The sequence below is a fragment of the Hevea brasiliensis genome, chromosome 13 (assembly GCF_030052815.1).
Source record: "Hevea brasiliensis isolate MT/VB/25A 57/8 chromosome 13, ASM3005281v1, whole genome shotgun sequence".
In the NCBI taxonomy this organism is placed as follows: Eukaryota; Viridiplantae; Streptophyta; class Magnoliopsida; order Malpighiales; family Euphorbiaceae; genus Hevea; species Hevea brasiliensis.
Window position 1 is genome coordinate 43,133,245 of NC_079505.1, and position 27,718 is coordinate 43,160,962.

The 27,718-nt window shown below is 32.6% G+C and overlaps 1 protein-coding gene across 5 annotated transcripts in view; it reads right to left on the reverse strand.

Moving 5' to 3' along the window:
* LOC110669052 (ABC transporter D family member 1) overlaps nt 1-17,563 on the reverse strand; it is a 36,119-nt gene extending 18,556 nt beyond the window's left edge. The window contains exons 1-14 of one of the 5 annotated variants that reach the window (XM_058131995.1): nt 17,385-17,563; nt 16,736-16,824; nt 15,789-15,823; nt 15,200-15,338; nt 11,585-11,858; nt 9,561-9,785; nt 8,508-8,705; nt 7,906-8,357; nt 6,774-6,909; nt 6,612-6,690; nt 3,487-3,725; nt 3,040-3,344; nt 2,841-2,952; nt 2,574-2,732 (exon numbers count right to left, since the gene is read on the reverse strand). In XM_058131995.1, coding sequence (XP_057987978.1) covers nt 2,574-2,732; nt 2,841-2,952; nt 3,040-3,344; nt 3,487-3,725; nt 6,612-6,690; nt 6,774-6,909; nt 7,906-8,357; nt 8,508-8,705; nt 9,561-9,785; nt 11,585-11,858; nt 15,200-15,261 — 2,241 coding nt within the window. In that variant the 5' untranslated portion in view covers nt 15,262-15,338; nt 15,789-15,823; nt 16,736-16,824; nt 17,385-17,563. Of the gene's footprint in view, nt 1-2,573; nt 2,733-2,840; nt 2,953-3,039; nt 3,345-3,486; nt 3,726-6,611; nt 6,691-6,773; nt 6,910-7,905; nt 8,358-8,507; nt 8,706-9,560; nt 9,786-11,584; nt 11,859-15,199; nt 15,339-15,788; nt 15,824-16,735; nt 17,135-17,384 lie in introns of those variants that run through there. The other 4 variants (XM_058131996.1, XM_058131997.1, XM_058131994.1 and 1 more) reach the window with 4 other exon arrangements.
* Between the last annotated feature and the right edge of the window lie 10,155 nt (nt 17,564-27,718).

Genomic DNA, 27,718 nt, shown 5'->3' on the forward strand with positions numbered 1-27,718 from the left:
TTAGGAAAAGTCAATAAATAGCTGACTCATACTTGCAGACGATCATTCTGAATCAAATAAGAAATTAATCTCTCTCTCTCTCTCTCTAATCCTCTCTTCTCTCTCTCTCTCTCTCTCTTTCTCTCACTCTTAATTCTGTTCTGAGAGGTAGAAACCCCAGAATTAGGGTTTCTACTGATAAATTGGTATCAAAGCTTTCAAGGGGTGGGCACTGCTTGCTTCCTAGTTCATCTGAGACACATTCAAATTCAGGTTTCTCTCTTCTTTTTCTCTCTTACTCTCTTCTTTCCCTCTAATTCTTCCTTCTTTTTCTAGATATTTTTTCCTTCTTTCCCTCTATATTCCTTATTTTCATTTCTGCAGACCCTGTTCTTTCTTCTTCTTTTTCTTTCTTGAAATTCTTGAAATTTTCCCCTGTTCTTGAAGTTCTTCCTATTTTCTTGATTATCCCTCAAAATTTCCTTTCCCTGAGTTTCTATTCTGCTTTCCAACAATCAGAGTTCTAACTTTCTTTATTTTCTTTGCTTTCTTGAAGTTCTTCACGTGAGGCCTTTGATTCCAAAGGTTTGCAAGATGTCTAAGAGTGTAGTGATAAGTCAAGAAGCTGTTAGAATGGATGAATTGGAGGAGAAATTCCGAATCTTGCAGGAAGCTACTGATAAGAAGATTGAACAAAAGATTAAGCAAAAGATGGAGGAAATGAAGATAGTGTTACTGGATGAGATGCAAAACATTATGAGTGGATTTTTTCTGAAAAAGGGCATGGAACTGTTAATGAGGAAGTTGAAGGGAATGTGATGCAAGAAGGGCAAGGAAGCAAGGGAATCTTGCCAATTCCTAAGGTGGCAGCAGAAGGAAATTCAAAAGAGCATGTAACTGTATCTTCTTTTATGGGAAATGGGGAGGCATCAGGGTTGTTACCAAAAATTGAGTTGGTTACTTGTGATGGCAGTGAACCTAGGATTTTGCTTAAAAAATGTGAGAAGTATTTTGAGATCTATAAGGTTCCGAGGGATCCAAGGGTTGGAATTGCTGCTCTTTTCTTAATTGATAGGGCAAATTCTTGGTTTCATAACTGGAGCAAGGAGAAGGTAGATCTGTTGTGGGAGGAATTTAAGAAAGAATTATGCATTAGGTTTGGGGATGAAGGAAAGGAGGATATAGTTGAGGAACTCATGCAATTAAGTCAAGAAAACAATCCAATTGGAATTCATGGTGACATGGATATCAAGCTCCCTCATGAAAGTATTTAAATTTTAGAAAATGTAAGAGTGTTGTGTTGCTAAATACAGAAATTTTGTAGAAGATGCAATGGCCATCAGAGCTTTGCACAATTAACATTCTAAGTAAGATATGTTGGTGCAGTTGAGTACAATTTTTTGTTGGGATTGTTGAACAAACAAGCTACAAAAATGGAAGTTGAGGAATATTTTTCATCATTTGTCCATGTTGAAGATGACTATCTCATGCGTGTTAAAGATGACTATCTCATGCGTGATGAAGTAAAGATTGGAAGCTGTGTCTTAGCATTGAGAAATTGCAATCATTTAATGCTCAGAGACTGAATTTGAAATTAGGCGAAAGCAAAGGAAGAAGATGTATTCCTTCAAATATTGTCATCATTTACTGCTCAAAGAGGATGAGTTTGAAATGAGGCGAAGTAAGAAGAAGAAAATTAGGCCCTTGCTACAGTTATTTGTTTGCCAAATGACTCTCCAAGTTGGTTCCATTGTTCTATTGCTGCAACAGAGTTTTCATGTTTCACCACTAAAGAAGAAAATAGGCACTAATATCACTCCAATTCTGGATCTTCCTGCCTTGAATGATGATCAGATAGTAGAAGTGGTTCCAGAAAATCTGCTACAGGCAAGAACAGTCCTCAGGAATGGTCTTCCAATACTTAAGGCCTAATTAAACGGTCACACTTCACTGAAGAAGATGCAACTTGGGAAGACTCTTCCTTTCTGCAGGCTCAGTTTCCTACTTTTCAACCTTCTTGGGAACAAGAAGGTAATTGAGGGGAGGGAATTGTAACATACTAGAGAAAGAAGTTTAGAAATAGGAGGGAAGAGAATGTTTTGGAGGAAAAATGAGTTAGGTTGTTGTGTAGCTGGAGCAGTTATGGAATCTGCTAGAGAAAGTCAATAAATAGCTGACTCATACTTGTAGATGATCATTCTGAATCAATTACAGAAATTAATCTCTCTCTCTCTCTCTCTCTCTCTCTCTCTCTCTCAAACTCTTAATTCTATTTTAAGAGGTAGAAACCCAAGAATTAGGGTTTCTAGTGACAATTGTCTACCAGCAGTGATCAGTTTTGTTCAGAAATAAATGGAATGCCGAGTTTTGTCAATCGTGATTATGATGCAAAGGATTTAAAGTTCCAGAGAAAATATTAAATAGCCAAACAGGATGAAAGGAGACCAACAGTGGAGATTAAAGACACCATAGAATGCAACACAAAGATCAACTTCATAGCACATTATACAGCCTAACATAATAATCAAGGTAAGAATCTATAGCATTAGCTGATTTGCATAAATTCATTCTGAATGAAGGATCAAAAGACACACCAGTATTTTAAACATGGCAGCCACTCTCAATGCCAATACCCTTGGATCCCTTTGGAGCTGTGGGACAATTGGTAAAGGAAGACCAGGATCTGCACTAGGACATGCCACTATCACCTCTGAAATATATGATTGCGACTTTGAATTTGAGAATGTAGAATCCTAGATAAAGTTTACAGAGTTAGTGAATTACATCCAATGAAACACAACAATCTATTAAAAAAATGAAATAAAAAAGGCAGAAGAAGAAGTTCTTAGGATAAATATCACCTTATCAGACGTGGCAAATGCACGTTGAACTAACATCGCATCACTTTTGCGTTCCGTCTTAGAAGCCCTTGTGTCATTGGTCCCAGGTTCCTTCAGGTCAGCAGAATCCCTCCTGAAGTCTCAAGGATTTTACAACACATATACCCATCTTCCTTCCAAAATTATATATATATAAAGATTTACCAACTCAAAATCAAACCTTTTGTAACTAACTCGCCAGCCCCCTTCTCCATCCAAGGACAAAACAACATCATGAAACGCAACTAGAGCTGGACGGTGCGATATTGTTATGCATGAAGTTCCCATAGCAAGAACTTTCGCACAAAATCGTTCCTCCATGTCAGTAGTCACTGCACTGGTGCACTCATCAAGAATTGCAAATTTAGGCTTGTGGTAGAACAGTCTGGCCATGCCTAACCTTTGTTGCTCTCCCAGAGACAATTCCTCACCCCAATTTACCTCCTGCTCAGGTGGATAACGATCTAATAGATACTCAAGATCAACCTACACAGTGAACAACCAAATTTCTAGCATTATAAAATTTGACGAGAATAATGTATTAATGTTACAGGTAAACGAGCAAAAGTCTGCATTTTCAGTAAAAGACCAAGGACAAGAGGGATAAGACAAGAATCAAGATACTTACATTTTTCAAGAGCTCCACCATTCCACTCCGTGTGAGAGGTTCAACCTCCTGGTCCACAGTAAGAGGATAAATTAACTGATCACGAAGTGTGCCTACAGCTGTATATGGCCTTTGCGGCACATAGAAAATCTCTTTATTAAGATCAGAACCAACACCAGGTTTCACAATATGGCCAGACACCAACGGCCAAAGGCCACCTAGAACTCGAAAAAGTGAGCTCTTACCACTACCATTTGGACCTTCAGCAAAAATTAACAAATACAACTTAGATGGAAGCATATTAACAAAGCTAACGTACAAATAGAACATGTTCTGATACCCAGTCATACTAAAATAAGCATTTTCATTAAATGACAAAAAAAAGCATAACATCAGAAAACATCAAAACTAACTAATATAAGCTACTTATGCATGCAAACAAGATATCACAAAAGAAAAAAGGATAAATAATATAAGATTTCTTACAAGCTACATTTGTTTCTAAAAAACATAATAGGTCAGCACCAGGGCCTTAACAAAAGATAAAGGCTGCCAATCAGATAGGATCCCAATAAAGCAATGTCTCAGGATGGGAAATGTCAAAAACTCAAACATGCACCCTTGCACAGGCAAAACTATGCGTCCACTGTGACACCATACAATAACCCCTTGTCTACTACCTAACAGATACAAGCAGCCAGTAATTGACATTATTTGCAGATCAAATCCAAGATGAACAACAATGAGAAGCACACCAAAGAGAACTCCATCTTTGTCCTAGTAAACTAAATGAAGCTATATAGGCATAGGTCACCATCACAACAAATACAAGATCAAGTTCCCGCTAAACTGCTATCAATATGGAAACAAATAGAGACTGTACATTATATTGTTAACATAAACACTACTGAGATGACATGCAAATTTTTAAACAATTTGCCTATGAACTAATATGTTTAAAACTACCACCTAGTTCATCTGTTAAATTCCAACTCCATGCCGATACAAAATTGCCAGCTTCTTTAAAGCATTATTAGCAACTAAAATTAAAGAGTTCAGCAACTTTAGCGAAACCATACACTAAAGTGAAATCTATGATACTTTCCCCTTTCCCCAGATCATCAAAATAGACCCTGAGAGCATGCTCATTTAACCATTTTTTGTTATTTCATCGTTCTGTCACCATTTATTTCCTTTCAGCATATTAGGAAGCTATTCCATGCCAGAAAACCTTGATATGGGTGTAAGGTACAATCCCCCTATTTGTTGAAAAGAATCACATTACGTAACTTCCCTTACCCATGTCTTGCCTGATAAAAATCCACCAACAATTCTCCTCTACCATGACTGATCATATCCTTTTTTTTTCCATAAAGCTCTGTTTGGAATGGATAACCTTTTAATTATTAATACCAAATGGAATGCAGAATCACCCGAGTTTTCAACAATGATAATTGTTAGTCATAATGTAACTGTATAGGAATATATTGGTCCATGTTGGACTGTGTCCACAAGCACTATGAAATTTTTGAAAATAAATAAATTATCAATTTCATAGTTCAACATATACATTTACCAAGGTTTTCAAACCTCAGCCAGCTGTTTAAACCGTTAAAAAAATAACAAGTAAATTAAAATATATAAACAACAATATAACAATTATGAGTAAACTACTAGAGTGAATACAATCAAATTTTTAATATAATAAACATCTTTAACAAATAATCCGAAATTTTAAATAATAAAATTTTAAGATAAAAAGAAACAATTAAAAGATAAAATTTTAAATGACAACAAATATTTCCATAAAATTTATAATAAAATCAAAGCAGTTTTGATATATTACTTGTTTTATGTTTACATAAAAGTTAACTTTTGACCTTTAAAAGAAAAATGAGGCTACAACCATACTGATTTTAAGATGTATGAAATAAATAACGTGGAGAGAATTTAACCAAACTGGTCATGTAGCTTAGCGGATGGACAAGCTCGTGGAAACTTTGAGAAGCAAGGTTTGAAACTAGGTAGCTAAAATAAAGCACTAGTTTTTCAAGTGAACCTTGACATGGCAGTTAATTAGCATGCCACATAACTGCAAATCAAACCAGTTGAACTGCAACCTGGTCACCCGGTTCAGCGGTTCACCACAGTCGATTTTTCCGGGTACAAGCAGCTTCTTATGAGAAGGGTCTAAAATATAACCCGGACCAATCACTGTCCAGTTCCCAGGTTTTTTGGTACAAGTTTGAAAACCATGATATTTAACGAAACATACACAACAATAATCTTCAAATCTAAAATAAATAATTGTTTTCTATTCATAATTGAATAAATTGAGGTAATGATATTTTAAATGGAGACATTATAAAAGTGAAAAATACAAGGATCTTTAAAATTAAAAAAAAAATACATATATTTCATTAGAAATTTTGTAGAGCACAATTTAAAAAAAAAAAATGGGCTGGTGGCCATTTACATTTAAAATATAATCAGAGAAACTTAGCCTAAATAGGAATTTTATCAGAAGATCCGCTATAATGTTTTTTAGAAAGAAGCAAAAATAAGAGTTGGGTTTTCTACAAGTTGGACACAGGAGTTACAGTTGTATACACACATAAAAAGAAAAAACAAGAAATGAAAAAGAAGACAGAAAGAAGGAGCCACATAGGTATGCTGCTCTCTCCCCCTATCCTCTCCTTTTCTTCTTGTGCTCTGCAAACAAGCCACATTGCTTCTCACAATGCAACGATACACAACAGACATTACATGAAGACACACAATTAGAAATGAAACGTCCATGAATCCTAAATTCACTAACCGTAGTACCTAATCCAATATTGGCCAGCATTTTTCCACTGGGATCCAAAAGATAATCCAATCAAATATTAAATGTTTGTCATGATCAAGTACTTCATATCAACAAGGGGTAGCAGATAAATAAATAAAAAGTCCCCTGAAAGAGCCATTCTATAGGTATTATGCAAAATTTGAGACACAGGCGCCCTAGTTAAATAAGAACATACTCTTGTTAATAACAAAAAAACTGAAAGTATAGGCGTAAAGAACCATATTAAAAGACCAAGAAAACAAAACAAATCGAAAGAAATTAAAAATGCAGATAGTTGATTTTTAAGCTGAAAAGATACCTGTAATTAACAGATTAGATCCTGATTCAACCTTAAGAGTCAGATCTTCCACCAAAACATTACCAGTTGGGGTGACAACCTAGGAGGCATTACTACCATAAGAACAGAAAATGTGTACATATATAACAACATGGTGAAATAAAATCTGTAAGTATCAAGTACCTTGACACCAGAAAACTCAACATAATCAGCTTCACTAAAGTAATTCCTACTTCCACTTCTTTGCAGAGAAGTTTTATCATCGCAGTTTAGCTCTCTTGATATTACTATTAACTCATGAATGCGATCAGCATAACCACTGCAATAACACAAACATTAGGCTTAGAGGATAACTGGAATCATGTGCAAGGCATGCTCAAGGACAAATCAATCAAGTTTCTAACTAATCAGTGAAATGACAACATTCTATTTGTTATTTTGCACCTTAGTCTCTTTTTTCTCTCAAAAAATTTTCACCACCCATTCCATAAATTTTTTTCACAGGAGAAAAGTGGAACATGGAAGTGATGTAGAACCAATAGATCACTCAAAGGAAAGATACAAAACTCACAAATTTCTATTAATTCCCAGTTGTTAATAATAATAACTCCACCAAAATACCTAATTTGCATAGGTATATGTAGACTAACATCAGGAATCCCACAATAAGAAAATACTAAGCCACTACTAACTAGGAAATCAAACCAACACTAATTAGAAAATTCTTAACAATTGATTCCTAAATAATTAACTATTACTTCCTAATTTAATTTCCCAAATTCTTCCTACCATAGTAGGCCTAAAATCCCTGGTAGCCAATATTAGGAATAAGTAGACCTCAGGTACCTGTAGACTAATATTTAAATTTAATTAGGAATAGATAGCCAATATTAGGAACATGTAGAATTCCCAAATAATTAAATATTACTTCCTAATTATATTTCCCAAATTTCTTCATAAAATAAAGATTTCAGGTACTTGTAGACAATACTAGGAATCCCAAAATAAGACAATACTAAGCCAATGGTAACCAGGAATACCAAAGCAACACTAACAAGGAAATTCTAAACAGTAGAATTCATAAATAATTAAATATTACTTCCTAATTAAATTTTGTCACTTTCTTCCTAAAATACATAGACCTAAAATCCCTGGTACAAGAAGGTCCCACATCAGGAAGTAAGAGCAGTTTTAAGAGGGAGGAAGGGGAAGGGAGGCAAAGGGTAAAAAAAACTGCCAAAAATGAGAGGGTAAACAAATAAATAAGGCCTCCTTTGAGGTCTACAATGGTATGAATAATTTGATTGTGAACTACCTGAGACGATTGAGTCGTCTTGAACTTATAGAAAGAGTTCCCAGGGACTGAAATAGTGATATTATGACACTGGTGTGATATCTTAAGTTGCTCAACATTGTTGCCCTTCCCAAAGTAGAGGCATCAGGTCTTAGATGGCCAGCAAAAAAGGGCTCTATAATCAATACAACTGCAACTGTAGCACCAAGATACTTCAACAAAAAATCTTGAATCATTCCAAACCACCAATGGTCATAAAGGACAACTCTCATGTGTCTAACAAGATCCTTAAACTTCTGCTGAATATGTGATTCTTCTCTACGTTCTCCACCATAAAATGCTATACTTTCTGCATGGGTCCTTAAACGTGAATGAAGCCGATATTCACCTTCCAACTGTTGTTCTTTTGACATCAGTTTCCCAAAAGCAGGGGAAAAGTTTCTAATCATGGTTCCTGCTCCCAACACATAGCCCTGAGAACATTATTGTGTCAAGTGGAAATTTGTTAACACTCCAATGTCATCATACTAAGCTGAAACGCTATCAGCAGCCATTCAAAAGAATATAAGACATTAAGAATATCAAGAATTCAGATCAATATAATAGATTTGACCAAAAATTACCAATATCCAGAAAAGATATTTTGGGCTAGCATAAGAACACAGGCGCCAAGTATAGAGAAGACCATCAGTAACTGCTGTCAAGTCATCCTGTACCAGTTCACTCAACTCTGAACAGAATCTTGGTACATCACTTGCAATTCGTTGTTCAGGGTTAGTAATCCGACCATCAACATGTGATATCTTATAGTATGCCATGTTCTGGAACCAAATAAAAGGATGATTAATCTCTCAGAGAAAACAAAGCAAGCACTGAACAAAGGCATCAATGCATCATTAGGATGTCAACAAAAAAAAAAAGCTTTTTCCTACACCAATAAAGTAAAAGCTGCATATTCTAAACTAAAGCATGGAGATAAAAATCATATGTCCTGTAATAAATTCCAAGTTCCATTGTTATTCACCAGAATAGGATCTTGGAGATTAGCATCTAGGCATGTCACATCACCACCTAAAAAGGCATGCAAGTGTTGACACATGCACTCACACACACTTATGAGGCTGTGAAAAAACACAAAACATGCAAAATTGTTACATGAAACCAAATCATAGAGTTCCCACATGCTAGTTCCTACATTAAATAGAGGGCAAACTAGAATTACAGAACATTTCCACCCAAGGTAATCTTAGACAAGTTTCACATGCCCAAACAGAATGAGAACTCATACAACAAAATTATGACTATCATCAATATCATTTTTCCAATCACCTGAAAGCTGAATCATGACAAAATCAAGGTCCACCTAGATAAAAATGTTTTATGGTACCACTACTAAACATACAATTGTTCCCCAAAGAGAATAACAAAACCATGTCCTTGATTAAACAGCCATCCATCAGCACTTGCAATTTAGTAATTTAATATAGATTCAAAGGATACAAATTTGAGAATTGCGAATAATAAAGTTAATCAATGCAATAAAATTATAGCAAAAAGTGAGGGGGAAGAAAAAGATTTCATGTAATGAAGCCCAAATGAATTAAACTAGAACACAGAAATAATAATTATCAGAAATAGTTATTTTCCAACAAACATAAAAAAGTTATGATGATTACCTCAAAATAATGTGCATGGATACGTTTAGTCAATATTTTTCTGAAACATAGACTTAAAGTCCCCGTTACATACTTCGAAGTAGAATGAATAGTGGATAGAAGAAAACATAATAAGATATTTTCAGATATCAACCGGAAAAATAATGGCACGCGTCGGAGAAAAGCAGCACGGAATAGAAATCCCTGTACTTTTGCTAATCTGTTGCTCAAAGCAGTTCTCAACACCTGAAAAAAAGTGAAAAAGCACATTTCTACTCAAGCAATGAATAAATCAATGAACAAATTTGAAGGACAGAGGATCATGTTGGTTCTCATATGCTAAATTAATCCTTTTGCATCAGTTACAAATGCTGACACTCGCACTTACAGGTATGAAAATCCACTGAAAACAGCATTTGCTATCACCAACAACCAACTCCTAGGTACACAATCCGACTTCTGTTGGGTTACTTTTGTTGTTTAATAAATTTTATTTCCCAATTAAGAGCACCCAAATTTCCAATCTTTCACTTATTTAACTATTTATTTGTTTCAAGGGAACAGTTCAGCACATAGCAATAATATAATAATGGTTTCCATCTGGAGAAGTAAAAGGACAGTCTGATCATTCTATAACAAAAAAGAAATCATCATGTCTTTCTCAGCAAAAGAGAAGACCAAAAGAAATCAAAGTTGCACTATCATCAATTAAGTTTGCTCATCCAATCACTGAGTTGCTAACATGAGAATAAAGAGCCAATGCTCCATCAGACTGTTGTAACTTAAAAGGACTGCACTGCAGACAAAAAGTCCATCAACTAACCAGATTATGGATAAAATGGCCTGATGCAGTAATAGAATTTGTAACAACTAAGCAGCAAAAGCAAAGAAAGTCAGGAGGCAAAGGGCTTATAAAGGTTCTTTTTCCACCCATTAGCAGTAAGATACATGATTTGTCTGAGGTTAAAAATGTATTAATGGTATGGTTCATTAGGATGCCAAAAACTCTTCTGCAAATAACTTGCAAAACATTGCTTATGAAGTAAAAAGCCACAAAATCTCAGAATTATTGTAGGGCCATAAAAGAGCAGTCAAAATTTAGAAATCTAATTTTTACGACCAATCGTACATGGGTTCTTATGCCTCTTCACCAAAGAGGAAAAGTAATGAAACCTCATGAACCCCTCATCATCTAAACAACCCATGGAAATATGTTATTGGGAGCCCCATCAACATGAATAAGATGTACTCTATTGCTACTACTGCATCTCATCTCTTCACCATCTTCTATATTCAGTTTTGATATTACGCCATCTTTTGATCCCTAACCTATATATTCAAAATGTAACAATAACTTTACCTTTAGTTGAATGCAATTACCAATTTTTTACATATTAATAGCTTGGATAGAAGAATAAGATTGAGACTTGAGAGCACTAATGCACTGCCTTGTCTGCACATGATATGCAACCAATCAGGTTTTGTGCATCTGGTCACCAACTAACATTTACAGTGATGCCAAGTCATTTTATGCCTCAACCTAGCATCACTGCACAATATGAATGTTGGACATGAGACCAGTTACGATTGTATGTGTTTCTTGCCAGTAATACATGCTCCAAATCATAATATCCGACACAAGCTAGTTATATATTTGAGACTTGTTAGATATTTGTTGCCGCAATAAACAGCGAGTAGAGTTTCACAAAGTGGGATTTCTATTATTAACTTGAATTCATAGAAGTAAGCCAACTCTTGATACTGGGTAGAGCCAGAAAACACATGTACAGCTTTATATCTCTTTCTAATAAAGAACTAGCAAAAGGAACTTCTGAACTGACCCTAAAAAAGGAAAAAGACAAAATTTTAAAACCATAGGTGAAGTGTAAGAAAATTTTGCCAGTATTTATCTATTTTATTTCAATTATGACCTATGCAGCTATGAAGGACAATTGATGAATGCAGTTTATGTACTACTACCACAAAAGCTTAAGGAATAGATGATGAAAACAAAATATTTGAGTGCACATAGAACAAAGACTTACTGCTATAGCTATCATAGCCAAAAGATCCCTTGTGCCCCTTTTGCCCATCTCAGACAAAAGAACAGAAGCTAGAACATGGAGTGATTTCAAACTTCCTTTTTTCTGAATAATTTTCTTAGCTTCTTTCGCAACCTGCTTGTCTGATTTGTCATTATCACCCCTAAGCCCATTGTAGTGATCAATAGAATCAAACTTTTTACAGCCATGCCGTGACTTCACATATGCAGCAGTCCCGCCAAAAACTAAGATACCACCAGCAAACAATAGAGATTTCCTGCTTGGATAACCAATATACCACAGTTCAGCACTGAAACAGAGGACTCGGACTGCTTTTGAAAGTTGCATGCAGCACACAATAGTAAATAAATGATCTTCTACCATAAGGACATCTAATAGAGCAGCTAAATATAAAAACTACTGAGGAGAAAAAAACGAAAATCATCTGCCATAGGCACAACCAAATTGGAAGGACTAAAAGCAACAATTGTATTATTCATTCTTTAAAAAAGTTTGCTAACCAAGTGGATGACAGATGGATGATAATCAAAATGTCAATATTGAGATTTTTTTTAATTAAGAAGGGTAACATCAAAATAACCGAAGTTTGCAAACTAATAAAAAGAGGGTCTGTTTAATCGCACAAAAAAAGCTTTCAGCTTTTTGTTTTCTGTTTTCCATTTCAAGTTTTATAATTTATTTCCAAAAGGAAAACACTTTCAGTTTGATCACTAATTTTTACTACCTTCTATTACTAACATATTGTACATAAATTGGATAGTGATTGAATTAATTACTCCTTATATAATAGTAATGGTCACAGTGAGATAACGATGTTGAGTGGCAGCAATAGAATTGGCAAGGTGGGCACAGTGACTAATGGCAACAAATTTGACTAATGGCAACAAATTTGGATGTGGAGGATGAAGACAGCCACAATGCCCACATGAATAATTATTTGGTTGGTAGGAGGGAGATAAATAAGCCAACAATGATGGTGGCAATGGCAATGACTAATAATGATGGTGAGGTGGCTGTAGTTGATGTGGAGGTTCCTACATACCTATTATAAAGGTAATATTATTTGTAACAAAATTTAGGTTTTATTTCCTCATATAAAAGTATTCCTATAGTTTCTAGGATTCTTATTTTAATAAACTTCTCCAAATATAATTAGGATTCTTATGTTAGTAAACTTGTCCAAGTATAATTAGGATCTATACTCTAATAAATAGACTAGACATTACTCTCCTCAAAAATAAAAATTATATTCCTTTTTTTGCTCCTCATGTAAACTAAAATTCATAGATTTACCAGTTATCTTTTTTCACCATTAAATTTTCTTTTTTGACAAAATCTGAACTTGTTAAAAAGTACTTTTGAAAAAGTAAAAAATTGACCCAAGTGGGGCCTAAACATACAGAATGAACCCTTGCATATGGTTGCTCGTATTAACTAAAGCAACTAAAGCATGGCTCGATTAATTTGCCTTTCCTTTTCAAAGCGAAAACTTGAAGACTAAATAAGAGGACCAAGTATGTTCCTTTGTGATTTCCATAGGGGGGAGGGGAACCGGAGGAGGGGAACCAGGGGAGTGGAGATATTAAAATGTCTACTTTATTAGAACAAATAATAATTTACTAATGAGTCAACCAACAATTCCATTAACGCAAGTGGCCCGCATTACTAATAAAACACAAAGTGGGATTTCCAAAAGCCCAAGTTAGAAAGTAAAAATGGTTTGAGATCTCCTTCATTTTCGTAATTTTCCATCTTTTACTCAAAAAGTACAAAAAAAGCAACCAAAAAAGGAGTCCCCATAATCCCCACTGTATAGATTACCTTCAAAAATGTTGTCAAACACTACTAAATACTTTCTTTAATCCATTATTCAGTTAACTCAAAGTCATTACAAAGTGATCACTACATGAAAATCTAACAATTTCAACTCAACTCAACCAAACCTTTATCCCAAAAATTTATTAGGGTTAGCTATATGGATTCTCTTTCTCCACTCTAAAGGATTTTGGGTTAAATCCTAAAAAATGTGTAATAATTCTAGGTCATGTTGTATTACTCTCCTCCAAGTCAGTTTAGGTCTACCCTTCTTTTCTTTCTATCCTCCAACCCAATGTGCTCTACTTGTCTAACTAGAGCCTCCGTATATCTACGCTTCACAACATTCTAAACACATAAGACTATCCACATACGGTAACTTCCATTTGTTATGGCATACAAGTATATAAAAAATTGCCTTTCCACAATCTAATTGAAATAACTTACTGGATTATATATAATGTTTAATCATGACCATCCTATAAGTAGGGAAGTGCAATCGGTCGGTTTGGATCCAAACTGAACCGAACCGTAGAAACCAAACAACCGAAAAGCATATTGTTGTGAACCGAACCAAACTAATAGTAAAACTGAATCAAACCTAACCGAAAAAATCGATGTCGATCAGTTTCCAGAACACTCCAGTCCACGATTACAAAGCCAAACCCTCCCTCCCAAATCCTCACCAAAATTAACCGAAAATTCCTCAATTCATCAAGCACAACACAAAATCACCCAAATTAAAACTCAATTCAGGAAAACTAAGAGACTAACTCAAATTAAAATTGCGTCAATTAACAAATCTACAATATACATTTTACAAATTTGCAAATCTACCATTTAAATTTCACAAATCTGCAACTTGAATATGTAGCAAGGTTGCATGAAGACTTGGAATCTTGAAACCAGACGAGGAAAACTTGAATACGCACCGAGGAAACTTGATACAGAATGAAAGAGAGTATGTTGAAACATCAACATGCAACAAGGAACTGAATCATAGAGGACCAGAGGACTTGGTCAGTTGCATGATGCAACAGCATAGGCAAAGGCAATGACTCAGTCGATAGGAGAGGAAATGAGAAAGAAGAAGAAGAAGATGGAAGGGGTTCATGAACTGAGGAGGAAGGGTTGGGAGTTGAGATTATTGGTTGTCTCACAGAAGAAGAATAGGAATATAAATAGGTATGGTTTTTGGAATGGACAAAATGGTGTAGAAAGCTTTACAAGGGGAAAAATCAGTTCGGTTCAGTTATTTGGGTTTTTGACCTTCCTAACCAAACTGAACCGAAATGTAAAACTGAAAATTTTTTAAAATACAAACCAAAACCAAACTGTTTTACCAAATTACTGAACCAAAAAGGCAAAGTAAATCAGTCCAATTCGGTTTTCAGAGTGCTCAGCCTTTCCTATGAGCATCTCATAAAACCCTCCCTCCCCTTTCCATAATTTTCAACTACTTGCTTAAAAGTCTTAAACTACATCATTAGCTCATCTCCTGTGTTATTTTACTAGCCAACAGCAAGAATAATGAAATACAAGTGACTGTAGAAGAACTGAATGAGAGATGGCAGAAGCATTCATTTTACAAATCTCAAATGAATTTCTGATGAATAATAGCAATTGTTTAGAATAAAATCATTGACTGTTGAACAGCCAAATTATACAATAGGTACCTAATATGGTGGCAGCACATTCAAGTTGATAAAAAGCAATATTTTTATGAAGACAACTTTTTTCTTCCAATTACGATAAATGCAAACAAGGACGAAAAGTTAATACCTTCTTGAAGCCAAGAGGCTTCGACCATGCTCAGTTAGTTGCAACAATTGTAGAGAAGGCATGGCAGAAAATAAGCCTTCCCTTATCAACAGATATCAGAAGCTGGAATACCTTCCTCTTGATTTAAAAGGAAACAAATCTGCAATGTATCAAATCAAAAAAGTCACTCAAATTTTGACAAGCACATAAAATCCAATAATCAAAATACAAGGTTCATCTACAACAAAACAAAAAATCAAAGAATCAATATTACACACACACACACACACACACACACACACACACACACACAAATCTGCAATGTATCAAATCAAAAAAGTCATTTAAATTTTGACAAGCACATAAAATCCAATAATCAAAATACAAGGTTCATCTACAACAAAACAAAAAATCAAAGAATCAATATTACACGCACACAAACAAACAAATCTGCAATGTGTCAAATCAAAAAAGTCATTTAAATTTTGACAAGCACATAAAATCCAATAATCAAAATACAAGGTTCATCTACAACAAAACAAAAAATCAAAGAATCAATATTACACACACACACACACACACACACAAAAGAAGAGAGGTTCGAACGCACATGAATGAGGCAGGCTCCCATAACAAAAAGGACAACTGCAAAATGGAAGAACATAAGCAGCAATAAAAAGCATAATGTTGCAATATATAACATCAATTTTAACAATTGTAGAAGATGGTGAAAATTCCATTAAAAACTTCAGCCATTACTCAATGATCTAAAAGTTGCGTGCTAACACTGAAAACTAATCATCATGTAGAAAACACACACATTGGAATCTCATTGTTTGGATTGCCTCATTAATGAAAGAAAACGAGAGACCAACTCAACTAAGCCTTGAACCCAAACAACAATAAGAGACAATGGCCCAAAAATAACATTAAATAGAAACCACTGATGCTTATGAATCATGGAACAAAAAATCAAATCACCATAATTCTATATAATTTCTAAGTTTGCCATACAATTCAGCTACTCTACACAAACAATTCCAACCCCCTGAGAGAGAAAGAGAGCCTAGTCAACACCATTGCCTTCATATTACAGGCAGCCTTCCTCCTCATCCTCTTGTACCTCCCTTCTTGAACCCTAATTTTACATTACAAACTAATCCATTTTGTAGAATTTTGTTAATAAAAATTTAGATAAAACAGTAAAGAGAAATTACTGGATGCAACAGAGAGATTTTAAGGGATTAATCCGATACTCCATATCCAACACTTTTTCAATAAAGAATGTATAGTCATTATGGGATAGAGAGACGTTTTGCTTCCCAGACAAACTCTCCTCAAAAGTTCCCTAAACACCCAATTGCTTTAGCTTCAAACATGAACTTCCATCTTCACATGCTTTTCTCATTAATTTTTCTCGCTAACTAAGTATAACCCAATCTCCATGTACTACAGCTAATTGAAGCTTAATAACAGAACACATTCAATCAACAGACACAAGCCAAGCTAAAACAAATTCAATTCATAACAAGCAATTGCTAGTAAGCTATAGCGTACCTCAAGATTAGCTGACGATAAGTAAAACAACATCTCGTCAGAAACGACACTCATTCGTCTGCCTCTCTGTACCAATCTCGTTCACCGCACTATAATAATATCAATTTACGATGAGAAGATCCAATCCAATCGAATCCAAACCCTAGAATTTGATTTTTACTACCGACCGCTCTTAAAATTTTGTAGAAACACAAAATGGAAAACAACTCCAAAGCTCTAACAGAGAGAAGACAGAGGAAAATTTCTATTTTAGCTGAGGCTGAAGAGAAGATGGCGATGATGATCAAGTGGGCAAGATAAATTTTCCCGGAATATAAATATTTTTAGGGTGACTATTGCCACGGCCATTTTTGCTGTCGCCACGGCTTCATAAATGCTACAAAAAGACCAATTTATCCTTGTAAAACGTACCCTTAAACATAGCTCATTTTTTGAAATCCCAGCAGCATCTCTTTCTACTTCTTCCTAACTGACGTACTGAAAACCAGAGGTGCGTTTGATTGCCGAGAAAATTTTGAAGATGAAAATTAAGAAAATCCCAACCTTCATTGTCAGCTATTCCTTTCGAGAAACAGAAGGAAACTTGAAGTTCCACTTAAATCGCAGAGAGAGAGAGGGAGAGAGAGAGAGAGAGAGGGAAAAGCATTACCTGAAACTTCAAATCGAGTAAGATAGTGATATGGACTGTGAGCCTCTGTCAACTAGCATGTCTTAACAATCAAATTTATCAAAAAGAATTCCACAAAATTTTGTGTTGTGGAATTGAATCAAACAAGCTCTTACATAAAAAGGAGAATGAGAGCTGGGAAAGTTACAAAAATATTAAACCTGAGCTCCAGAACAGGAAAAGACGGCAATGATCGTGTTATGGGCTTTGCTGATCAAACCGAGAATTGGCCCTGATCAAATCGGACCGACCTTATGAGTCGGTTTCAGTCTCTTTGCGAGCCTTGAATCAAAACAGAATCAGAATGGGTAAACCGCCAATTCCAGCCCGATTCAAATCAAATTTACAAATTAAAACAAAAAATTATTATTAATCTTTATATTTTTACTTGACTTTTATATATTTAAAAATATATTAGTTAATTTTTTATTTTTTCAATTAATATTTTAAAAAAATAAATTACTATTACTATATTTTTCGAACTATAAAAATTAAATAAAATTTAAATTCACACCTAAAACAATGGGAGAACTCAAAAGTAAAAGAGAAACTAATTTCTCTTATTTTCAAAATAAATGATCAAAGATTTAATTTTATTAAGATAAATCAACTAAATAATAATTTTTTAAAAAAATAGGTAATAACTTACAGTTTTTAATGGAAATAAAAATAAATAAATAAGTAAATAAATTCTTATATTTTCAGTCTAGAGCTAAATAAATTCAAAATTAAATTTTGAGCTAATTAAGAACTAAACTTTCTAATTAAGATTAAATAAATCATCATATAATAATATATTATTTTTTTATAATAAAATATTATTTTTTTAATTTAATATTAAAAATTATTTATTATTTTTAATTAAAATAAAAATTAAATGAAGAATGTGATAAACAAAATTATTTAATATTAAAATTACTATGTTTAATATTTTATTATTAAAAAAATAGAAAAATTGTCAAAAATTAGATGTATTTGAGATTAATTATAATTTAATTTTGATCTTATTTGATTCCACTAAAAATACATAGCCTTATTTAAACTTTTTGTCCTAATCAAAATTGTCAAAATAAAATTAAAATCAATTTTAAACCAAATCAATATTAATATCAGAGCCAACTATAAATTAAAAGTGACTTTATTCCCTTTTTCTTTCTTTTCGATTCTTTGATTCTCTTTCTCAATACTTAAATCTTATAATGGAGAAATAATAAAATCACACTATTTAAATTTGATCTTAATTAATATATTAAATATTTAATTTTATTTTAAATTTAATTAAAATTTATTTTTAACTAATTAAATTTTAAATTTAATTATATATTATCTAAATTCATTTTATTAAAATTTAATTTGCATCAAATACTTATAAATATCTGTGCGTTATCACCCCTACTATTGTTTCAACCAGAAATTGAATTAGACCAGACTGATAACCAGAACTACCGCAAAAGAGAAGGGAAAGAATCTTGATAAAAAAAATAAAAAAAGGGAAAATAGTGGGTAGATGAAAAGAACCAGGGACATTATTAAAAACACATAAAAGACAGAAGTGCGAGGGCAATTTTGTCATACTGATAAATTAAGAATCATGCGGCCGTGGCAATAGCGTCACCTATTTTTATTGTTTTGTTAACTTATTTTCTAGATGCGGTTTCGTTTCTTTTTTCGATAAACACCTTTTTTTTTCTTATCGTGAATGACTTTGCCATTTGTTTGGAATGAGAAGTTACAATACTTGTTCCTTTGGAGTCCCGATGAAGACTGGAATTCTGGTGGGCAACTGCATCGCATTTATTTATAGTTATAAATAATTTGATGAGGATTTTTTTTTTATATATCTATATTCATTTTATAGTTTATGTAATATTTATTTTTTTAGAATTTATGGTTGTCTCCGACAACAATATCCTCTTTAAAAATCAAATTTTAAGTTTTTTTAAGAGAGTAATATTTTTTATTTTATTTAATTTCTTTAAAAATAAAATTTATTTTATTTTAATAGTTTTTTTTGTTATTATAATTTGATCTTTAAAAAAGAACTTTAACTAGCTGCCTAGTAATCAATATTAGAACAATAAGCGAGAGAAATAAGAAAGAGAAAAAAAGTACTTGAATTTAGGGGCAATAATTTGGATTAGCCAACTCATTCGAATACAAATAGAATTGATACAAAAACAATATAATCAATAAATTGTTAAAAATTAAAATATAAATATAATTAGATGTGATATAATTAATATTAAATTATATTAAGTTAATTAGATTCACAATTTAATATAAATTAACTCCTTTAATATGATTTGACATAATTATAATTATTTAATATAATTTGATACAATCTAACATAACTCATTTAGCATATTTTGATATGATTTATTTGATATATTTATTTTTTATAAAATAATATATTATAAGAAATTTATACACTAATTTTAACCATGCATAAATTTAATAATTTATAAAAATGCAAAATCTAACATTAAACAAGTAAATGATATTTTAACATTTAATTTATCAATAATGCAATTAAAAATAAATAATAAATAATTATAAAACAATATAGTTTTAACTATACATAAAATTGCATATTAAATAAATTTTAATAAAGGAAATTCAAATCAATTATAATGAAGTAATAAATCTCTAAAATAATAAATAATTAAGTTGATATTTATTAACTTATTATTTTCTAATAATATTATTTATGAGTTAGCGGTTCGAAATATAATGAATCAAAATGAGTTAGTGGATCATAGATCAATACATGACATGAATAATAAAATATATTGTAAATATGTCAAATCAGGTTAGTGAGTCAATTTGTGACTAAATTTTTAAACAATTATTTTATGTGAAATAGAATTGATACAAAAACAATATAATCAATGAATTGTTAAAAATTGAAATATAAATATAATTGGATGCGATACAATTAATATTAAATTATATTGAGTTAATTGGATACATAATTTAATATAAATTAACATATTTAATATGATTTGACATAACTCTAATTATTTAATATAATTTGATACGATCTAACATAGCTCATTTAGCGTATTTTGATATGATTTATTTGACATATTTATTTTTTATAAAATAATATATTATAAGAAATTTATACACTAATTTTAACCATGCATAAATTTAATAATTTATAAAAATGCAAAATCTAACATTAAACAAGTAAATGATATTTCAACATTTAATTTATCAACAATGCAATTAAAAAATAAATAATAAATAATTATAAAACAATATAATTTTAACTATACATAAAATTGCATATTAAATAAATTTTAATAAAGGAAATTCAAATCAATTATAATGAAGTAATAAATCTCTAAAATAATTAAGTTGATATTTGTTAACTTATTATTTTCTAATAATATTATTTATGAGTTAGAGGTTCGAAACATAATGAATTAAAATGAGTTAGTGGGTCATAAATCGATACATGACATGAATAATAAAGTATATTGTAAATATGTCAAATTAGATTAGTGAGTCAATCTGTAACTAAATTTTTAAACAATTATTTTATGTGGGAATTGACTGGTTTGATAGGCCCAGAAGGTGTATTGTGTAGTTGTGTTGTGGGCCTAAAACCTTTTGGATTGAGAAGTATTAGTTAAATTATTTTACAGGTTGGGTAGGTCTTAGGTACAAGAGAAACTCTGTCGGATTTTCGGCATAAACCTAGAGTGTCTTAGACTCTTTAGTTCTTTGTTTTGAGTTAATATTAATAAATTTCTTGAATATAATTGTTTATGTGATCCGAGTTAACATTCCTCGTCTTCTCAGCCACTTCAGTGACATTTAGATAATCTGTGAGTAGATATTAATTTTATTTATAATTTTAATATTATTATATATTCAAGACATGCCCATGCATTCACTTATAAGTATATGCATATAGTTAATTATTAGGCATACATTGCATTGCATATTTAATTTATGATATTATTGTGGATGTCACCTTAAAGCAATTTGGAGCTATGTGTATGTATCAGCGTGCGTGTGGTGTATTTATGGATATGGATAGGATGGGTAGTCACGACTAGAGCTTGACTCGTTAGGACCCGATCCTTTTTGTGGATAAGTTTTGGTGAGTATAACTTTGAGTTGATCTCACTGACCCTACATTTTGATTATTAAGAGAAAGTTTGACTCGAATTGATCTCGCTGGTAGATGTTGGAATTAAGAGAGCTGTATAGGGGGATCAGCTCCCATTTGTGTGTGTATATATATGTGTGTGTGTGTGTGTGTGTGTGTGTGTGTGTGTGTGTGTGTGATGCACAAGTATGTGAGTGCTCTAAACTATATTTTGTGTGAATATTGTTTGACATGTTTGGAAATATGTGTGTATATTACATTTCATACATAAGAATGTATTACACTTAGATAGTTATAGAAATTATATTTAAAATCAATATTTTACTATATGAGTCGAACGCTCACTCCTGTTCAACCATTTTTTTCTAAGTAAGAGGTGAACCTTTTTTGTGAATAACCTACTTCCTTTCTCGTAGGTTTACATAGTTGCTGCTTATTTGTATTTTATTTCTTTGAATTATAATTTAGAACTCCGCATTTGCTATTAGTGTTCTAATCTTGTTGGGGTTGTAATAATCTATTTCTTTTGAAATTGTAAACCTATTATATAGATATATTGGAATGTATGAGATGAGTATCCTGTGAAACGCCCTTACCCGTCTATAGTGTAGTTGAGCAAAGCATGTCACACTCAATGCCGAAGCACTTTAACTTATTTTATTGCATTTCTTATTACTCACATTTTATTTTATTTATTTGCGGTCAATTTACTAGCCGGAGAAACTAAAGGAGTTTCCCCTATTAACATTTTGACAATTTCCCCACCTGTTAAAATTTTCAACAATATCATCTCAAAGCATAAATTTTCTCATAATCCCAATATTTCATATCGTTTATCTTAATTTCCCGATTTTCATTCATACATAGACAGATAAATTTGGTACTCATTCATAAATAAAATACTACATTTCATTAATGTACATAATTATAAATAATTACATAGTTCCATAATTTACATGACAAAATAAATATCTAACACAAAATACAAAATATAAAATACATGATATAGCCTAGAGTCTTACCCAAAATACACTGCAGATGTGGTGACACTAGAACACAATGTAGATGTCACACCTTACCCCTCTGTAAGGCATAACATGATCCCGTATAATACCTAATGAACTACCGAACTTCACCTACCGATAACTCATTAAGTACCCTACAAGAGATTTTAAAACAATTTTCTTACATTTTGGAAGTGGTGAGCATTTTGGTAGAAATTAAAAACCATTTATTCAAAGTTTAAATACTAGTAAAAATTTTTGTGCATTTTAATTTTGCCGCAAATTTTATAAAAATTTTAATGATTAGTTTGTATTTGGAGAAAACAATTCTTCAAATACCTTAAAAAAAATACTTCCAATAGTTTTCTCAACCTCCAATAAATCTCAAATCAACTCAATTCAATTCACTTCAAAATAATTCCACAATCCAAATCAAAATTTATCTTCTCAAAATATTTAATACTTCATTCACAAGGCATAAAATATGAAATTCACAGGTACAAATATTAATTTACAGAAGGAAATCCAAAAATAATATTATTACAATTTATTTACAACTGCTCAACTTTACATTGATACATATAACATTACTATATTTACATCAAAATTAACTGCAAAGGTATAAAATAATACCCGTACAAAAAGACCGGTGTAATTCTCAATTCAATAGCAGCTCACTCTGCTGCTTTCTCCTTGCTCTTATCTGCGAAAGCAAAATAAGCTATCGCTGAGTATAAAAATACTCAGTAGTGCACAATAAAAATTTGAAATGCAATACATAAATCATTCATTATCAAAACACAGTTTAAATATTTCTCAATCACATTTCGCAAACTATCAAAGCTCATAATAACACCATTTAATCAAATAATTTATTGAACACAGTGTTGCCAAAATCATATACACTTAAGCCATGACACAAAATTTTCGATCAATGCCGTGTTATACACCATGACAAAGCAATCTACAACCCCATTAATCGAAATCAATGAGGGAGGTGGCTAGCTAGCTAATGAGTACTCATCCGATCTCAACCTCAGTAGGCAAGCGAGAGGGAGGAAAATAAAAGATCTCAACCCCATAAATGGATGAGGAATAATGTGATCCTGTCATGCTAAGTGTGAACATAAAATCAATTCAAAACAATTTATTCAAATAATTTATTGGAAATCTGGTAAATTTTCAAAGTCATATTCACAATCATATATGGCAACACAATTCGTAATTAACTCAAGAAAAATCAATTTTTCAAGAATCATATATTTAAACAACAATTACTGTGCACAGACCTGACGTGAGTCGCCTCAAGGCCTTGACTCAGTCTCTTAGAGCTTCAAGTCTTTTCATTTGAAACACACAATTTCACAGTATTTCAGTACCATAACTTAGCATAAATCCAAAAATAAATTTCACTTCATTTTTACCTAGCTTTAATGTGCTAATTTCAACGTTCTCGAAGTTTTTGTGTTTCGGGTTAGTATTCACTACACTATTCAAGTCAAATTGTTGACTTTTTAAGACTTAATAGGTATGGGAACTCCAACTTCACCCACATACCACATTTTGGTCATTAAATTTGTTGGTTTTGGTCATTTTCTCAAAGCTTAAGTCCTTTTGGCAAAATTGTCAAATTTTCAGTTTTGGTGTCCCTAGTTGTACTATTCCATTGGTAATTTTACTATTGGAATTTGGCAAAACTTCCTTCATAGAAAATGTTCCTTAATGTCTTAAGTTTATTCTTATTTTTGGATCACCCCAATTGGAGTTTTGTAGCTCAAGTTATGGCCATTTGAACCAGGGCTGCCGGGTTAGACACAACCCAGATTTTCTGGGCACATTTTGGTGCTAGCAGTTTTGGATTACCAACTTGTGGTGGCCAAATGGCTTGGTTGCTGGCAGAATTTGGACTTGTGTTCTTCATGAAAGTTTTAGATCTATATCTCATCTAACCACTGGTAAAATTTCAGGTCAATTTGACCTGCCTAGCTCGAGTTATGACCAAATGAACAAATACTGTTCATTTGGTCAGTTTATCTGATGTGATGCACTTATCCAACTTTGGTCAATTTGTTCACTAGGTTTTGGTTACTTTTTGGGCATGGTTCCTAAATAAAAATTGTGTCATTTTGTGTCTATTTTCATCCCCAATTGGTCCCATATCAATTGGACTTGTAAAATTTTAGTTTTGGTCCTTCAAAATTGACTTGGTCATACTGCCAGCACCATAGCATTTCTGCTTAGTGGTGCAATAGTATAACAAGAAATAATATATACAAATAAAGAAAGAAATAAATCATAATTCGGATACTCGAGAATCAATTTAATTTGGTATGGTATTTCTAGTATCAACGATCTTATATACTAGTTTGTTCCTCTTTGGAAGTGCTTAGTTTATAACTTTTCAGTAATACTACCCAGTATACAAATTATTCTAACTGTATTGCATTTCAAGTCTCTACGATTCCGTAATTTATATTTTTGTTATGTTGCTTTTGCTAATTTCTTTTACTCATTCATTCAATACTTAATTTAATTGTACTGAAATTTCATTATACTTAACTTAACTTAACTTCCTGAATTGAATAATGTTTTAAATGACTGCCCATATAGCCTATACACTGACTAGACTGGATAAACGGATATACTAGCACTGGGTACCTAGTACGTCGGGCCGTCACACCATCGGTCACAAAGTATCTCTCGGTGTGCAAACAGTGTGGCTAAAAAGCCATATAATCAATCAGGCATTAAGGCGAGTATAATATAACTAAGTGTATTGCCATAGGCTTTTAAAATGATTGTATGGCATTATAAGCCATAAAACGAGATGACGTAAAGTCATTTCTGAAATTTATCGAATCCTATTGGCATGCCAACCTATCCAAACTAGTCAACTATGCAAACTAGGGCATATTACAAGATTAAATATTTATTTCTTTATTTTCAGGGTTAACTGGTCATTACACAATTCCTTTGGTCAATGAAAATATTGACCTTTTATACATCATGGATAAGTTGATTCTAGTATCAACATGTCACAATTTGACTTTCAATATGCTGCCAATATAGTGTAATTTACCATTTTTTACAAGTTGGCATTCATTGCCAAATTGCTTCAAGCATCATTGTATGTAAATGTCAAATTTTCAATTTTTATGTGCTAGATTGGTCTAGCTTGAAGTCCTATTTCTCTTGGTTTTAGCTTCTGGTCAAAGAAGCAAAATTGTAACTCTATGTCTCATTGCACGAGGCAAAATTTCAGGTCATTCGAGTTGTATAGACCAAGTTATGGTCAATTTACTAAAACTGGACAGATTAGCCTTTGGTGCAAAATTTAGTCAATTTCTCAATTTTTGTGTGCTACATTTGTCTAGCTTAAAGTCCTATTTCTCTTGGTACTATTCCCTTCAATTCATTTCATTAGTCAACCTATAATGTTGAGATGCACTCTACATGAGTCAATTCTAATATTACCAATATGTCACATTTTATAGCCCTTTAGTGTTGGTATATGTTACCAATTTCATTTCCAAGTGTATTGCATTTTATTGCAATTTAGGATTCGGTGTACTATTTTGACCTAGCCAGGACGACCTAGTTCCCTAGGTTTTGGGTTTCAGTCCAAACTACAAACTTGTAGGTCTATGTCTTATTGCAGTGGGCAAAATTTCAGGTCATTCTGAGTTGTGTAGACTAAGATATGGTCAATTTACCAATCTGGACAGATTGCACCTTTTGTGCAAAATTTGGTTAATTTTAGGTCACTTTTGGTTCGCGGTTTGTACCCGAATTTGTGCAAGCCATTTGACTTAGTTCTGGTCATTTCTGGGTTTTGGTGTCTTCATAAGAATTGTAGCTCTATATCTTATTGCACTCTGTGCAAAATTTAAAGTCATTCGAGTTGTATAGGCCAAGATATGGTCAATTTACTAAATTTGACAGATTGCACTTTTTGTGCAAAATTTGGTCAATTTTAGTTACGATAGTTTTGGTACCTGAATTTTGCAAGCTATTTGACTTGGTTCTAGCCATTTCTGGGATTTGTTGTCTTCATATTCATTGTAGATCTATGTCTAAAATATCCATGGTAAAAATTTCAGGTCAATTGGACCTGTGTTGAGGGAGTTATGGCCTAAATACTAACTGCTGCCCAAATGGTCAGTTTTCAGGCCTTAAATGCACTAATCGGATTTGGTCACTTTTAAGGTCAGTTTCTAGGCAGAATTTTGGCAACCTTTCGACATGAAAGTTGGCCTATTTGGTGTCAAGTTTCACCCCCATTGGCCTCATACCAATTGGGTTCACGATTTAGCACTTATGGCCTAATTTAGGTGTTGCCTTCAATACACAACTGCACAAAGTTCATACACTCCCAATTTAATGTTCCTTCTCCTCCTCATTACTACAATATTCAATCAACAACACTTCCATACATCTATTGTACACAATTCCAGCAACAATTCTGTGCAGAATGTTCAAGTGCTCAATGAACACAATTCATCATTAAGTTCAACATTCACTTCCAACAAAATTCAACATACTTAAATGTCAATATTACACATACACTTCAAAATATTCATACTTCAATGTCACTTACACTTGCTGCCCATAATTTAACATTAGCATATACCATTAATAATCATATGTTCACACACAAATTCATGCTATTAGGGGCTGCCAAACATGGCGGTTTGCTCAAGGCATCAAGGTTTCATTTCACACCCTTAATTTAAACACTACATACACATACTTAAATACAAACTTACTCGACTTTCATTTGAATTAATCAACATTCATTTTCATTCATTAGAAGTAAAAATAACTCAAGCTCAACAAGGGTTCATGGCTGCCCAAAATGAAGCAACAACACAAATCTCAATAATTGTTTCAAACCATAATTTAAATTTCTCAATTTCAATCAATTCAAGTCCTATCACTTCCCATACATATACCCATATCAAACATCATCTTTAAACTCATCTACATCATTTAAACACCTCAAAATCCATGAATGTCTTGGCTGCGAAATAAAGGGCTCACCAAATATACATTAATTTACTCAATTTCTTCACAAATCAACTCACCCAAAGCTCAAAGCAAGATCTAATGAAAGAAAATGGGGAGATTAAGCACTAACCTCAACTTGGGCTTGATTAAACTTCTCCAAAACTCCTCTTTCTTGCTTCCTACAT